This window comes from Leucopleurus acutus (genome assembly GCF_964270905.1).
Source record: "Leucopleurus acutus genome assembly, chromosome: 5".
Classification (NCBI taxonomy): domain Eukaryota; kingdom Metazoa; phylum Chordata; class Mammalia; order Artiodactyla; family Delphinidae; genus Leucopleurus; species Leucopleurus acutus.
This window is the reverse complement of record NC_139147.1, coordinates 143,407,275-143,422,396: the sequence shown is the minus strand read 5'-3', so window position 1 is coordinate 143,422,396 and position 15,122 is coordinate 143,407,275. Positions and strand designations below refer to the sequence as shown.

The 15,122-nt window shown below is 41.6% G+C and overlaps 2 protein-coding genes across 4 annotated transcripts in view; one reads left to right on the top strand and one right to left on the bottom strand.

Moving 5' to 3' along the window:
• The window catches only part of TOP2B (DNA topoisomerase II beta), a 67,072-nt gene extending 57,391 nt beyond the window's left edge, over nt 1-9,681 (top strand). For 2 of the 3 annotated variants that reach the window (XM_082839424.1, XM_082839423.1), the window contains exons 30-36: nt 61-222; nt 1,741-1,942; nt 2,862-2,938; nt 4,083-4,193; nt 6,387-6,509; nt 8,070-8,164; nt 9,134-9,680. In XM_082839424.1, coding sequence (XP_082695550.1) covers nt 61-222; nt 1,741-1,942; nt 2,862-2,938; nt 4,083-4,193; nt 6,387-6,509; nt 8,070-8,164; nt 9,134-9,301 — 938 coding nt within the window. In that variant the 3' untranslated portion in view covers nt 9,302-9,680. Of the gene's footprint in view, nt 1-60; nt 223-1,740; nt 1,943-2,861; nt 2,939-4,082; nt 4,194-6,386; nt 6,510-8,069; nt 8,165-9,133 lie in introns of all 3 variants that reach the window. The other variant, XM_082839425.1, reaches the window with a different exon arrangement.
• A 210-nt stretch (nt 9,682-9,891) lies between these two features.
• Nucleotides 9,892-15,122, bottom strand: part of RARB (retinoic acid receptor beta) — a 185,907-nt gene continuing 180,676 nt past the window's right edge. The window contains exons 6-8 of the mRNA XM_082840503.1: nt 13,735-13,939; nt 12,766-12,924; nt 9,892-11,164 (exon numbers count right to left, since the gene is read on the bottom strand). Coding sequence (XP_082696629.1) covers nt 10,968-11,164; nt 12,766-12,924; nt 13,735-13,939 — 561 coding nt within the window. The 3' untranslated portion in view covers nt 9,892-10,967. The remainder of the gene's footprint in view (nt 11,165-12,765; nt 12,925-13,734; nt 13,940-15,122) is intronic.

Here is a 15,122-nt window from a genome sequence, read left to right as displayed (position 1 = left end):
TTACTAATGATGTTTGGATAGGTATTGATACATGTCTTATTGTTGCTCATTTGTTTTTAGGTACCAGGGTGAGAAAAGCACCTACATCATCTGGTAAACCCAGCGCAAAGAAAGTGAAGAAACGGAATCCTTGGTCAGATGATGAATCCAAGTCAGAAAGTGACTTGGAAGAAACAGAACCTGTGGTTATTCCACGAGATTCTTTACTTAGGAGAGCGGCTGGTATTCTGATATATTTTATATTTTAATATATATTATGGTTTGACAAAGTTAGTATTACTCGTAAGTTGGTATTAGTATCATCAGTGTTTCTGAAGTACTAAACCATTAGTATTTCAGAAGTTATAGTTCATGAAGACAAAAAAACCTTTACAAAATGCTATTTTCTAGCAAAGTTGGACTGAATTTCTCTAAAGTGAATCATGTTTTCTTACCGATTTTTGTTATAAAGTTTGGGTTGTATTCCCTCCATAGTTGGAAGATGTTTGGTAAAAAAAAAAACATACCTTGGTGTAGTATACCAGCAGTGATGGAGCCATAGAAGTGCTATGTAGTGTTCTTTTCATTTTCTACCCCTTGTATCATGAAGAATTTCCCCTACATTAGGAGTCTGGTTCCATATGCACACAGCATAATTTAGATAATTGCAGTGTTAGAGTTAGGCTTGCAGAATCCCATTTTGCTAATACATATTGCTGTTAAGCATGTGATTTGATCCTTTCTGAATCATTAATTTGAAGTCTTCAAATAATTAAAAACTGATGTGTCCTATTTTATAGATTCTTCTCAAATTGTTAAGTCCTAATTTACATAAAATGAATAATAAAATATGATTGTTTTTATCTCTGGGAGATACTTTCAAAATTATATCTCAGGCCTTTAGTCACTAAGTGATTGAATTTCTTTTCCTAATGTGCATAGGTCGTATAATAGAGATGAATTAAAAATTTTTTTATTATAGTTGATTTACAGTGTTGCAATAGTTTAGAGGTGAATTTTTAACACAATAACAAGTTACATGAAAATTTATTAAATGCTTTCAAATTGTATTTAGGCTTTTTCCATACATCTAAAATGAAGTGTAAAATTGCATAGTATCCAAATGACTTTTAAAACTTTATTCCATAGTATATGCTAGAAATTATAGTAAAACTTACTTGCATTATACCAGTGTGCCTTTCTCCATAGTTGGTACCTTTTTATGCATTATATTGTTTTGCTAATATATTGAGGTCTTATCTCTATTTTTACTATGCATCTGAGAAATGACTGTTATTTCATAATAAAACTACTGTGAAGAGAAGATAGGAGTTTTTATGGAAGAGGTTAAGAGAAAGTGCAGCACTTCCTAAAGACCTGTAAGAGTTGTCTTTCGTAATTGCAGAAATGAGAAATCTCATATTAGCAGTCACTTTCACAGTGGCCATGACTGCTTTCCTCACTGTTTTGAGTAAGATTTAAGCATGACAGGCAGCATCCTAGTGGCCTCATCAGCTCACCCTCTCCCGAGACAGGCAGCGTTGCCCCAGAGCCTCCAGGGAGTACAGGACAGATGTCAGCACCATCAGAGTAACTGAGGCAGAGTGGCTGACTTTTGTTCTCTAATGCTTGTCTTTTTCTTTTTTTTCTTGTATATTTTAAGAGACAGCTGGAATATATTTCACGTGCGTTGTTTGGAATAGTATTTCATGTTGATAAAGCTGAGTTTGAGTTTAACACTCACTTTTATTTTTGTCCTAGCTGAAAGGCCCAAGTACACATTTGATTTCTCAGAAGAAGAGGACGACGATGCTGATGATGACGATGACAATAATGATTTAGAGGAATTGAAAGTTAAAGCATCTCCCATAACAAATGATGGAGAAGATGAATTTGTCCCTTCAGATGGCCTAGATAAAGATGAATATACGTTTTCACCAGGCAAATCCAAAGCTAGTCCAGAGTAAGTAACACAGCAACTGCTGTTCAGCTGTATGGTGCAGCTAGGTGTCTGGACATCTGCAGCAGTCTTACAGTAAGCTCCATCCTAGGTCAGGTCCTTCTCATGAAGTAATATATCTGCTTAATATTACAGCTGCTTACATAACCGTTGCTATAGTTTAGAGCACGGGTTGGCAGATTTTTTCCATAAAGGACTGGATAGTAAATATTTTAGGCTTTGCAGGCCATATGGTCTCTGTTGCAACTACTCAGTGCTGCCCTTGTAGCAGGAAAGCAGCCATAAATGATATGTAAGTGAACGAGCGTAGCTGTGTTCCAGTAAAATGTTGTTTACAAAATTAGGCAGCAGGCATACGGGACATAGCTTGACCACTCCTGGTTCAGAGAAAAGTTATTAAATCTTTAGAATTGAGAGGTTTAATTTTCCTCCCTAGCTTTGGTCTTGATTTTTTTCTTGCCTCTGGTGAGTGTGAACACATAACATGTAGGATGTGAAGTCTGTGAACTATTTCAGATTTTTAAGGAAGTATTTTAACCACAGCAGTCAAGTATTAGAAGTCAGATTATTGCCTCTTCTGGTGGAGATTCTTTCTTCTGGGATTTTTGCCAATAATTTACTGATGTTAAATTCTGAAGAGGTTCTGTCAACCATAAAATTTAGTGATATTTTGAATAACTTTAGAGTTTTGCTTTTCTGTTAAATCGTTGGTTTGTCTGGTATCTCTGTGTGTATGCATGCACACTTACACTTAGGAGAGAGAAGAAAGGAGTTTGGTTGCCCTGTCTTTGGCAAAGGGAAACAAATGAGAGAACTAAAATTTTGTTCTGTAATTATAATCCTGCAATACATATTATATATAAATTGTCAAAGTTGAAACCAGATACTTACATTATATTGTTGTGTTTAATTTTTCTATTAGAAAGTCTTCCCATGACAAAGGTCAGGATTACGGGAATCTCTTCTCATTTCCTTCATACTCTCAGAAGTCAGAAGATGGTATGCTCATTTAGTCTTTTTCTTGGTTACTTACGTATTATTGCTATGGATTTTTTTTATGAGTAAAAAACTTACCTTCTTTTTACATTTTCCCCAATGTAATAAGGTTTATTTAGTTTTCCTGAGGTGATTCCCAACTGATTGGTCAAAATCAGCATTATGGAAGCATTTAGGTGGAGAAGCAGATGCAAACCTGTGTGTGTGTGTATAGTGGGGGGAGTGTGAGTGTTTTAAGGAGAGAAAAAAGTATAGACAAATTCTGGAAGAGCAAAATTTAATTTTCATGGCAATGTGAATGGATATATGACAGCTTTTTTTAAAGCTACAGGTGTACCAATATGCAGATTTGTTTTACTGAACCCCAGTAGCTGAAAGACTAGAACCTTCATAGAAGCAAATTTAATCAGTGTGCATACTTTTTTATTGCCTACATTTCTGTGTGTGGAATTTCTAAGGTCAGAACAACCTAGTTACATTTGAGTTACTGTTTTCCATTTTTTAAATACACACATACATGTAGATAGATGCGGTACAGGTTCTATAAGTACTGATAGATACACATTTTTGAAAGCATGTCAAAACAGCTATATAAAACTTTCACATCCAAGTTGCCATTTTAAGAGTCCCTGTTTTGGTTTGAGTGGGGGAAGGATGGAGGGAGGTATTGATTAATTAAATTGAGTGTAAAAGTAAACTGAAGGTAAGCCTACATGCCTTTTCAATTAACCTTTAATGATGTAAAGTTGATGAACGTTATTACTGATATTCCTGAAATGGTTAATTAGATATGTAGATGCTAAAATAATCACAGTGAGAACTTTTTAATGTCTCATTTTAAAATAAGTCATCAGTATTTATTTTTGAATTGGTCAGTTATGTTTTAAATGATTAGCGTTTGGGACTATTAGGAATTTTTATTACTGTATGCATTTCTATGTTGTTCTACACCAGAGTAACTTTTTTGAAATATAACATTGTTACATTATTTTCCGCTGTTTGTATACTGTGGATTATATGATCACAAAATAGAAACTTACAAGATCTATTATCTAGCTAAAGAGATGTCATCAGTAAAAAGAATCAGTTTTACTACGAAGTGGTCCTTATAGAATCTCTTTACTGAAAAAAACCCTGTAATTTTTAGATTCAGCTAAATTTGACAGTAATGAAGAAGATTCTGCTTCTGTCTTTTCACCATCATTTGGTCTGAAACAAACAGAAAAAGTTCCAAGTAAAACAGTAGCTGCTAAGAAGGGTATGTACTTGTATTTGATTTTGTTAAGCATCGCATAAAACATACAGAGATGGTTAAAGGAAACTTAATGTAATTTGAAACTATTTGCACTAGGACTTCAATAGAAAATAGGTATGAAGTATAAATGTGTATGAGGAAAATCCCTCTTGTTTTCTAACCATGTGAGGTAATTATTCAGATGTCTGTAAGACTTCATTTTAAAGCTGCTGTAATTATAACCCCATGCATTGATATGGAAAGACAGCTTTCTGGTAAAGCTGTGCTGTAGTTAGTTGTCGGGTTGTGAAGTAGGCTGAGAGGTTGTGCTGATAGCAGTTGCCCGCCTCAGCTGTGTAGGCCATGCCTTAACTCCTCCTGGGAGCCGTCGCTCAGCTCAGTCTGGGCCTCTTGTTGTTTGTGAGTCATGCAGCTTTCTTTTCCGTAACCTTAGATTGTTTATGAATAAGTTGCTTGGAGTTGATTCATGAATCTGTTACTGGTACTGAGGCACACACCTTGAAGGAGGTCAGTGTTAGTGCTTTGGGTTTAAAAGATAATCACCACTTACCCAGCAAGTAAATCAACAGTATGGAATGTCCCTTCAGGATCTTAGAAGCGTACAACAGACACCCACCGTTGTAGACACACATGTACTGCATGCAGCAGAACAACAGTAAAAGCCCCTGCTGTTCTGGACACACTGGGGCGGTGGTGAGAAATTGGTTGGCCCTCCAGCCTCTAGCCCCGCCCTGGCCATGGTCTGTCTTTCTCTACTGAGGACTTTCTCTGTTGCTGTGCCCGCCACCCTTTACCCGTGACTGAGGAAAGCTGGTCTGCACGTCTCTCAGGGTTCGTGCCCCTCAGGTTAGCTCGCTCGGGTTTCATGCCAGCTCTCTGCTTCCTCACGCGGTGAAGCTTCCAGAGTGATGACAGCTCGACACCCTCCCATTACCCAGCCCTCTCTTCACTGTCTCGTTCTGCACTGCCTTCCTGTACCTCCCAAGTGGGCACTCCTAACTTGAGTTTTTTCGTTAGGATCAGGTGGGGTCTGCTTCTGGAGAACGCAAACTGAGACGGGCCCTGTAATTCCCCTTTAAGCATCTTTTTATCATCTTGATATGAGCATCTTACAACCACCCTGAAAACTGGGGAGCCCTTTCCCTCTCTGAATGTGTCAGCCCATTTCCTTCATCAGGCTGTTCACCCCCATTAGACCTAACGAGTTAGCTTAGCATTAACTGAAAGGCCAGCATGCGCAGCCACTCCCGTCCTGTGGCTCCAGTGCTTCACAGCAGACGGGCTCAGAGGACGCACGTACCTGACCTACACCCGCCCGGTAGCGTCGCCAGTGCCACCTAACACTGCAGGCCTGGAAACGTCCCAGGAGAAAGGGTCGTCACTGCACCTCCCCACGTGTGGAGCCCGCACTCCCGCCGGCGCTGCCCCGTGGCTCTAGCGGTAGGAAAGCCCACAGAGCCTGCGGGCCGCTCCTGCTGTTCCAACAAGGGGCCTCACCTTGAGCGCCGTGTATTGGATCGCGATCACGTTTTCCATATAAGGAGTGTGGGTGTTTTTAATAGAAAAGTGTGGTTAATTCAGTACATCCTTTTTTTTCAAATTAGGTTTTACTAATCACACAAGTAAAGGCTGATTTATCAATTTTCATAGACTGTAAATGAAGCAAGGTTTTTAAAAACAAAATTCATCAAAATAAAGGCCTTTGGATCTATTATCCACTTACCTAGAATTTTCATGTTTCTTTTCACATAAAAAAGTACCAAGTCTGATTTCAACCTCTGAATGGAAGTGAAGTTTCTATTCATGGTATTTGAGGGTCCCATAATTTTTTTTTCTCTAAAACATTTTAAAAGTTAGAACTTAACATGTGGTTATACTTGGCGTTATCATTCATGTCTTTTTACTACTGCTTTTTAAAAGTTATTGCTTCATTCATTTTAATGGCCCTTGTTAATTTAAATTTCTCAATTGAATTATCAAAAGGCAAATTATGAAAAATTCAATAAAAACCATTTTGTCACCTATGAGCAGTTGTTTGCCTTTACACTGGCACCAAACGGAGAGAAATCATTATATTATTTAAGGCTACTCAATTTCATATCAGCAGTAAGAAATTCCATCGTTATAGGACTCACTCCAGCTTGAATTGTTGTAAGAATATCACATTGATCTATGAAATGGAAATTTGCTTAATAGGAAAACCATCTTTAGATACAGCCCCCAAGCCCAAGAGAACTCCCAAACAGAAGAAAGTAGAGACTGTAAACTCTGACTCGGATTCCGAATTTGGCGTTCCAAAGAAGACAACAGCACCCAAAGGTGAGGATTATCTTTGTATAACCCTCTAGCATATTCCATGTGGCAAGTGTTTAGTCTCTTCTACTAACTGAATTTAGAGAGACTGGGTACCTATTTTATTTTAAATTGTTTCACTCCTCAGTAAGCAATGTTCTAAGAATCAGTGCTGAATTAGAGTCCAAAGGAAATACAGCAATTTAGTCCACTTTGTTTACAAATCAAGAAACTGAGACTCAAAAGAGGTCAAGTAAGTCAGCAACTTGCTACCAAAGAATGGTTCAGAGACCCCCTGCAGCGGACTCCCTGGAAGTGGTTATAAAAGGCAGTGGGGGGGTCCTCATTAAAGTGTGAGACTCCTTGGCGGAGGCTGGAATGGGGACCCTTAGACCAGAGCCCTGTCTTCATGTGGGAGCTGAAACAGCTGTCCTCAGGGCCCCCGCAAGGGCACAGCACCAGCTCCTCTCCCTGCTGTCTCCTCTTTGCCTCTGGAATCTACGAAGTCCTTAAAGATGCTTAAAAAAATATGTAAGACATGATTTCTCTAAGGGTAGCTGTTCAGTCTTTTGTCCAACTGATAGATACTCTCATCAACGTGTTTCTTTCTTAAAGCATTGGTTGGGTTAAGGAGATACAGACCTACAGGGAACCGAAGGGGCAGAAAAGAAACAGTGACTAGGGAGGTTGGTACTTAGGCAGTGCATGGTTTGAAACCTTTATAAATTCAATAGTGCCATCTCATTGATTCATTTGATCAACTATGACATCCCAAGACCATTTAGGCTATCTTTTCTTACTAGTACAATCAGTTAGTCATAGCTCTTTAAGTTTAAAAAATTTAGAATTGCCGCTTACTTTTTCTCTTTCTCTGGCATCACTGTAGGATGGAGAACGTTTGGTGACCGTTTACATGTTACCTTCTCCCCTTCCTCCTCCAGTGATGAACATGCAAGATTAGGTAGATGAAAAAAAAAATAGGCCGCATGGGGTGACTCTAGTCTGAGAAGGAATATGGATTTGACAGATGGTCTTGTGATTAATACTGGGGAGTTTAGTGTAGGGCTGTGCTACTTAAAATGGGATATGCAACTGGCTGTCACTGCTGTGTGGCAGGAGAGGTTACAGTAAGCATCCAGACCTCTACAATGTGTGCTAATAAGAAAGTATGTCTTGCTTTTCTAGTAATTCATGCTATATTTTTAGAAGTATTGGTCTATGACAAATTAGAAACTAATTTTTTTCATCGCATACAATTTAACAAATTCTCTTCTAAGAGATTTTCTTTTCAGGCCAAGTACCACCTGTGCAAAATGCCAAGGTTTCTTTTATGCATTAGGGGTTTGGTCATTAAAGTTTGTCACCAGCACTTTCCAACTAATTTAAATGTATTGGTGAAATACTCCTTACTCATGTCAACCCCAGAACCGAAATGATGCTGACACACTGTTTCTATGTTAATCACAGTAAGAGATCAGGATTGCAGTACCAACTGGGCATGCCAAAGAAGTAAAAGTATAATGCTTTGACACTTTTTATATTGCACTGATTACCCTTGGGAGAAAAACCCCTTTGTATCATTTTAAGGTAAAGGCCGAGGGGCAAAGAAGAGGAAAGCATCTGGCTCTGAAAACGAAGGTGATTATAACCCTGGCAGGAAAACCTCTAGAACAACAAGCAAGGTAATTAGCAGCATCTTTTTAATGCACAGTTTTAAGAATGTTATATAATTGGCTTAGTTCGCTTGTTACTGTAATGTCTTGTAACAGATTTAAACCTAGTATGTCTTATCCATAGGGGGCTTGTATATGGTTAAAAAATTATCCACGTGTAAAATTTATATAATCGGGACCACCTCTTGGATAAAGGGCGGCATAAATCAGCCTGCTTGAGTCTTCCACGGCCTGCAGTGGCAGAAGTTACATGCTACCCTAAAGTATTACTTTCCAGACCAAATTAAGGGTATTTCTTTTGAACTCGAATTTATTTGACCAGGACTGATTTGATTCCTTTTAACTTGAATTCATTTGACTGTGGCTACTTTTCCCAATTTGTCTGACCCTTCTCCAGCAGTACACTATCTCTTTAAGGTAAATTAATAACATCAGATGCCACCCTTTTTTCTCTCTCCCCCTTCCTTTTAAAACTTAAAAAACACGAACAGATGACTTTAGCTCCGTGGTGCTCTCCACACTGACGTTTTCCATCCAGTTATCTGCTGTGACTGTGGCCCATCCTGGTGTGACCTTCCTATGCCTTTTATAAATGCTTACTGCGTGCACTACACATACTGTCCATAAGTCTTATTTTCCTCTTACGAATTGATAGGTACTTACCAATAAGACAACTTGAATTTTAACTCATCTGTGCATTGTGCAGATTTGCTGGGTAACACAAGTTTAGACAGAAATAAGTAATGGTGGTATCATGAGATCACCAAGGTGGCACATTATCCCTTCGTGAAAATGATTAGGTAACTGGCTTCACACTTAAGTTAGCATTACAGTTCTGCTTTTAAAAGAACCACTGCTGGTAGTATTTCCCAAATATAAGTGACGTGTAAGGAATAATAATTCTCTTTAACACTAGTCTTTTCCCCCCCCCCCCCAACTTCGGGGTTTTAAATCTCTTTTAAAAAAAAAAATGTCTAGAAACCGAAGAAAACATCTTTCGATCAGGATTCAGATGTGGACATCTTCCCATCAGACTTCACTTCTGAACCACCTTCTCTGCCGCGGACCGGTCGGGCTAGGAAAGAAGTAAAATATTTTGCAGAGTCTGATGAAGAAGAAGATGTTGATTTTGTGATGTTTAATTAGGTGCCCACAGAGCACAGAAAACAGTTTTCAGCAGATAACTTGTGTTGTCCCTTTTGTCTTTTCTGTCTCAAGACTTTTGTACATCTGGCTTATTTTAATGTGACGATGTAATTGACGGTTTTTTATTATTGTGGTAGGCCTTTTAACATTTTGTTCTTACACATACAGTTTTATGCTCTTTTTTACTCATTGAAATGTCATGTACTGTCTGATTGGCTTGTAGAATTGTTATAGACTGTTGTGCATTAGCACAGATTTTAATTGTCATGATTGATTGCAGACTACAGACCTGCTTTTTGAAATGAAATTTAAACATTAAAAATGGAACTGTGTTCTCCGTCTCTTTACTGAAGGTGAACATGCAGTAAAAGCTCTCATACACCTTTAAAATAAATATATTTTATTCTTTGCCAGGAGACTCCATGGAAAAAGGTAAACAGTATATGAACATAGAAAGAAGCATTGTTAAACAATTTCAATGTACAAACAGAGCCAGTGAAAGTACATCACAGACTTGCTAATATATCAAAAAAAAATTTTCCACTAGTGCTTAAATGAGAACTAAGAAACTGACAGACACTTGGGTCTGTTAACCACTCCACCCCAGCCTCCACTCTGTTCGTAGTGACTGAACCAGGCCAGAGGATGCAGATTCTCTGCCGGTGACTTTGGGGAGGCAACGCAAATTCCCCCAGTAACAAGCGGGAATCAGGAAGGATACAGTTGGTTCCACGGTGCAGGTGAGAGACCAGCCCGTCATTATCCCATGAAACCTCCCTAATGGCTTGTGAATAGGTAAACAAAAACTTATATTAACACTGAAAAGTGTTTCTGCCTTGGAGGCTATCATTACTGTAAAAATGTATCATCTTTTAAAAAAAATTGTGTAGTTATGTCATTAAACAAGTAATAAACCACCTTTAATTTAAAGTGACATCCACAATTGAACAAATGACATTTGATACCTGAACTGGCAGTTACACTGATACAGAATTCTCTTCTGCTAGTGCAGTGAATTTGTCGTATACTTCACTGGGCAACATGAAAGAAAAGATGCGGTCTGAGGGCATCCAGAGAGCAAGGACAAGCTTCTACACTAACTAAAGTAGAACACCTTTAGCCTTATCTTGCCACACTGTACGACAGTCCCATTTCCTTACCTCGACGTCTTGATCTGCGAAGGCAAGAGAGTTATCTTTTTGACCCTTTCTTAACTGGACATGTACAGTAATCTGTTCCATAACCTTGGTGTCTTGGTTATTTGGAGTATGCAAGACAAAAGGAAAGCACCAAACGTATAGGAGAGAGAGAACAGAGCCATACTTCTGTATGTACAGAGTCTTCAGAAACTTAACCAGGGGTAAGTCATTTTGACTGGGTCTTTGCCATGCAATCTTGAGTGTTCACAGAGGAGAATAGAAGCTTTTAACTGGTTTTCGGTTGCATGAAATGGCTGATTGATTTTTAGAATTTAAAAAGTTTGTACTTCTAGGTAAGTTAGACAGTGAGGGGTATATACTGATACATATGAAAACTTCTTGGTCCTTCTTGAGTTTGAATATATTTTCAGTCCAAAAACTAAGCAGCAGTAAAAATGTTTTTTCCTTGCATTTTAAATCCCAGGAGTGAAGGTACTGGGGAATGTTGGAAGTGGCTAGAAAGTGTCTTATTGCAGCAGTGGTGACTGACCGACACCGCTGTTCTCCACGGAGCTGGGCGAGGTGCTGGGACTGTGCTCTGCTGTGTTCCCACTCGAGCTTGGGGTCAAGGGTTCATGTCCTTCAGAATTCTCCAGCATTTCCTGAATGAGAGGGGGCATCGAGCCAGGAATTTCCATTTTCAAGGTAATTACACGTTCTGCACCTTTTCAAAAGAGATCAGAGAAATCTGGTAGAGATACAGAGTCAAGGTGATAACCAGGGAATCAACTTTCATCTACTTTAACAACAGTGGGTGAAAACCGTGCTACCAGGGCCTCCCAGAGGCTCTCCTAATTTGACACCATTAAAACATTTCCACTTCATCTGTAGAAGAGCAGCAGAGATAGGCTGACATACTTAAATGTGACAACTCCACACCTCTGTCAGTTTTAGGAAACAGTATCAGTATATATTGACTCGACAAATTTGCAAAGAGAAGCTCCTGGTAAGAGACCAGAAAGAGTATATCTTGAAGAGAGACGGTGAAAGGAGAGCAGCTCCCCACAAGTGCAGGCAGGGACTTGAGAGACAGACGCGTGGCGAACGAGATCACCCACTCGATGTGGCACCGTGCGGCCCAGGAGGGCGGCCGCTGTGTACACGCGAGTGTTTACACCTGCTAGGTTAACTCCCGAAGGAAAAGCGTGCCTCGGCCGCATCAGCCCCATCTCACGGGCCTGAGAGCCACGTGTGGCTGCTGGCCACTGGACGATGCGGGTTACAGAACGTGTCCGCTCTGTTAGCACTGTCCAGCTAGGTACAGGGAGGGGCAGTATGAAGTTCCACAGCCTCGCGGATTTAAAATCAGAGACGGAGGGGATATGGGGATATATGTATACGTAGAGCTGATTCACTTTGTTATACAGCAGCAACTTAACACACCACTGTAAAGCAATTATACTTCAATAAAGATGTTTAAAAATAAAATCAGAGACGTCACAGTGACCGACAGTGGTCAAGACTGGTGACTTCTACACTTAATCCCAGGCTAGGGATGAACTCAGGGTCTCACTCTTAGAAGGAGCTCAGGAATTGAAACTCCTTGTCAAACACGTTCGCTGTGCTTCTAGGCACTTCCTGAAATGTCGAGTTTGTTCCCTGGCTCACCAGGCCTTCAGGGAAGGGGAGTGACAACTGCATGTCCTGCTCTCACACTCAGCTGCCATGTGGCTCCAGGCACTTCTGTAATTGCTCCAGTTGCCATATTAACTGGAAATCACTAGGCAAAAAATAGTTACACCTCTCAGGAAGGCAAGAATCCCTTTGCTTAGAGGTGCAGAAGTTAAATCTGCCTACACACTGAGAGAACAATGGCTAGACTGATGTAACCAGTCACAGTCACCCTAAGCACTACTCATTTTTTCTTGAGGTTTGGGTGTTCAGGAAAAACTGGAATCAAGTTTACACAAACCAGAGCATGTATGGGAAGCTGGAATGAAATGTACAAAACGAGAAAATTAAAATGCCGGTCATATAGTATGCTCTCTTGGAAACGGTTTTTCTCATCACTGAGTCATCTGACTTTGAAGCTCTCCTAATCTACTGAGATCACCGAGTAGGGTAAGGCTTGAGGTTTTACTGTTTTGAAGGGCAGGTACTATTTAATTCCTTTTGATTCCAATGAGAAATGAATTCCAGAATAATAGCGAAAAGGCAGCTACTATCAAACACCCGCAATTAAAACAGGGTTTTAAAAAGCAATACAATGTGGTCAGGACCGCAAGTCCACCTGGTGGGTGAGTGAGTGCAGCGCGGCGGACATACCTTTAGCACTGATGCTGCGGAGATCTGTGATTTTCATGAGGATCTTTGGAAACATGTGAGGCTTGCTGGGTCGTCTCTTTCTGATATAAATTTTTAGTGCTTCCAGCAATGGTTCTTGTAGCTTATCTACTTTTGTTGGTTCCTCAAGGTCCTGACGGTCTAGATTCCAGGAGTAAGGTATTAAACAATCAGTATCAGGACAGAAAGAGTTACGCATTTGCAGGCTAGAGTTTCTGCCCAGTTCCCCTCCCTCCTTGGTTCCACTATATCGTAACCTTATTAATTTGATGATTCAATCACATAAACAAATCTGAAGATGTGTGCAACTGCCTTAAGCAGTGATACTTGAAAATGTCCACATTTTGAAGGCTGGTTGCTTTTGTCCCCGGCAGAGCATTACTTCTCGTGACCAGGAGGTGTCACTACTGAACTGAATTAAAGGAAACCTTGAGCAGGATGGTTAAAAAGGCAAAGTCAATCAGCCCCCTACTTGATGCCAGTTAACTCGTTAACCACATGTGATTCGGCCTCCCGTGAGCCAGGAGGGGTCACTACAAAGAAGAACCATATTTCACCCGAGACCTCCCAAGGATGGTAGGGGGCCAACACAATGACTTGTAATCTCAGCCCCTGAAGAGCCAACAGCACATGCAAGTTCCTTGGCTCGTCCTAAAAATATCCCGGGGCAACTTACGTTACAACAGTCTAATCCTACCTTTAAAAAAGCACCTGTGGTAACTGGAGAAATAGCATTTTGGGATTTCAGAGCAGAAAAACCCCAAATGCCTTTAATTTAACTAACAAAAATACTGAAAAATGCAACAAACTCTAAGCATGCATGCCCGGCTTTATCCACATGTCCTTTTCCATGCAAAATAACTCCAAAGTGGAGATGAGGAATTTCCCATAAATTACAAGTGTGAGTTGCTCTTCACGGACCCTCCACGAGGGTTTTCTAGGTGGTGGTACCTCCACAGATCAAGCAGATGGCGCTGAGAAGGCCTGTCTCCGTGTCGTCCATCTCCAGAGGCAGAAGCTGGCCGGCAAAGGTGAACACGAGGTCGGTCAGGGGGCCAAACCCGGCGTTGTGCATCTGGGTTCGATTCAGGGTCAGGCCGTCCGAAAACGTCATGGTGTCTTGCTCTGGGGTATACCTGGTGCAGATTCTCAGAATCTGGAAGAAAACAACCACATTTGCATCATCAAAGCAAGCCTGGCCCGGCGGCCTCCATCAGATCAGGGCAGGAAATCACGGGAAGATTTCCGAGGAGCTCTGGCAGCACGTGAGTCTCTGCCCACCCCCCCTTCGGGGTGAACGTCTGTTCCAGCTCTTCCCTCAAAAGACCACAGAAGTCAAAACATGGCTAAAGTTCTTTAGGGGATAATAAATAGGACACAGAATTTAAGAAATATCTGTTTATGCTAAAAGTAATTCATCTGACTCAAATAAACATTTACTGAGTACCTACTTATGTCCCAGGCACTGTGCCAGGTGCTTATAAAAAGAGGAAGATTTTTTTTTTTTTAAAGAGCTTACAGTCTACCAAAAATAAGGCTACTATTTACCACTTATTAAATGCCTGGCGTATATCAAGCGTTACACATGCTCTCCATTCAACCTTGTGAAGAACTCGGTGAGGTGAGTATGTTTCTTCTTTTATAGACGAGGGGCCGGAGGCTCAGAAAGGCTAAGCCGGGTGCCCAGCGCCACACAGCTGAGATGTGGCTGACTGACGTATTCCAAGTGGGACTCCCGCTAGCATGCCCTGATCACGCAGCCCCAGACGACCGTGACCCACAGGGCAGCAGCAGAGCAAGCAAGGTTGCCAGGGCGCCGGCAGAGGCGGAGCTCGGGCACACCCGGCAGGAAGCCACGGGCAGGCCCACGGACAGGAGGGGCCGTCAGCTCAGCCCAGACGTCTGGTGGGTTTCTCTGGAAAAGCGGCCTGGGCCTCCTGCCACATCTGCCAGCCCTGCCCGACACGCCCTCGGTCTGTAACCCTGCGGCCCGCGGTCACTGCACCGCCCACTCAACCCCCAGTGCCCGTCAGGGCTCTGCGCACCCGTGGCGCTGATCCGCCCAGAGCCGCAGCGCTGCACCAACCGGGCCTCCACACTGGACTCTCCCTCGGAGGAGGCCTCAGAGCTGCTGGACAAGTTCACTCCGCCTGGACCCAGCAGGCTGGGGGAGCTGAGACTTTCTCCCAGATGCTCATGTGACTGCGTGTGGTCCCCACGACCGGCAGCCTAGAGGACACTGCCACCAGCGGGTCCGGGGCCCTTCCTGTCCCATGGCATGGCAGAGGGTCGGCTGGCCCCCTGAGAAAGCCCTGCCCGCTCTCCGCGACCCCACCACG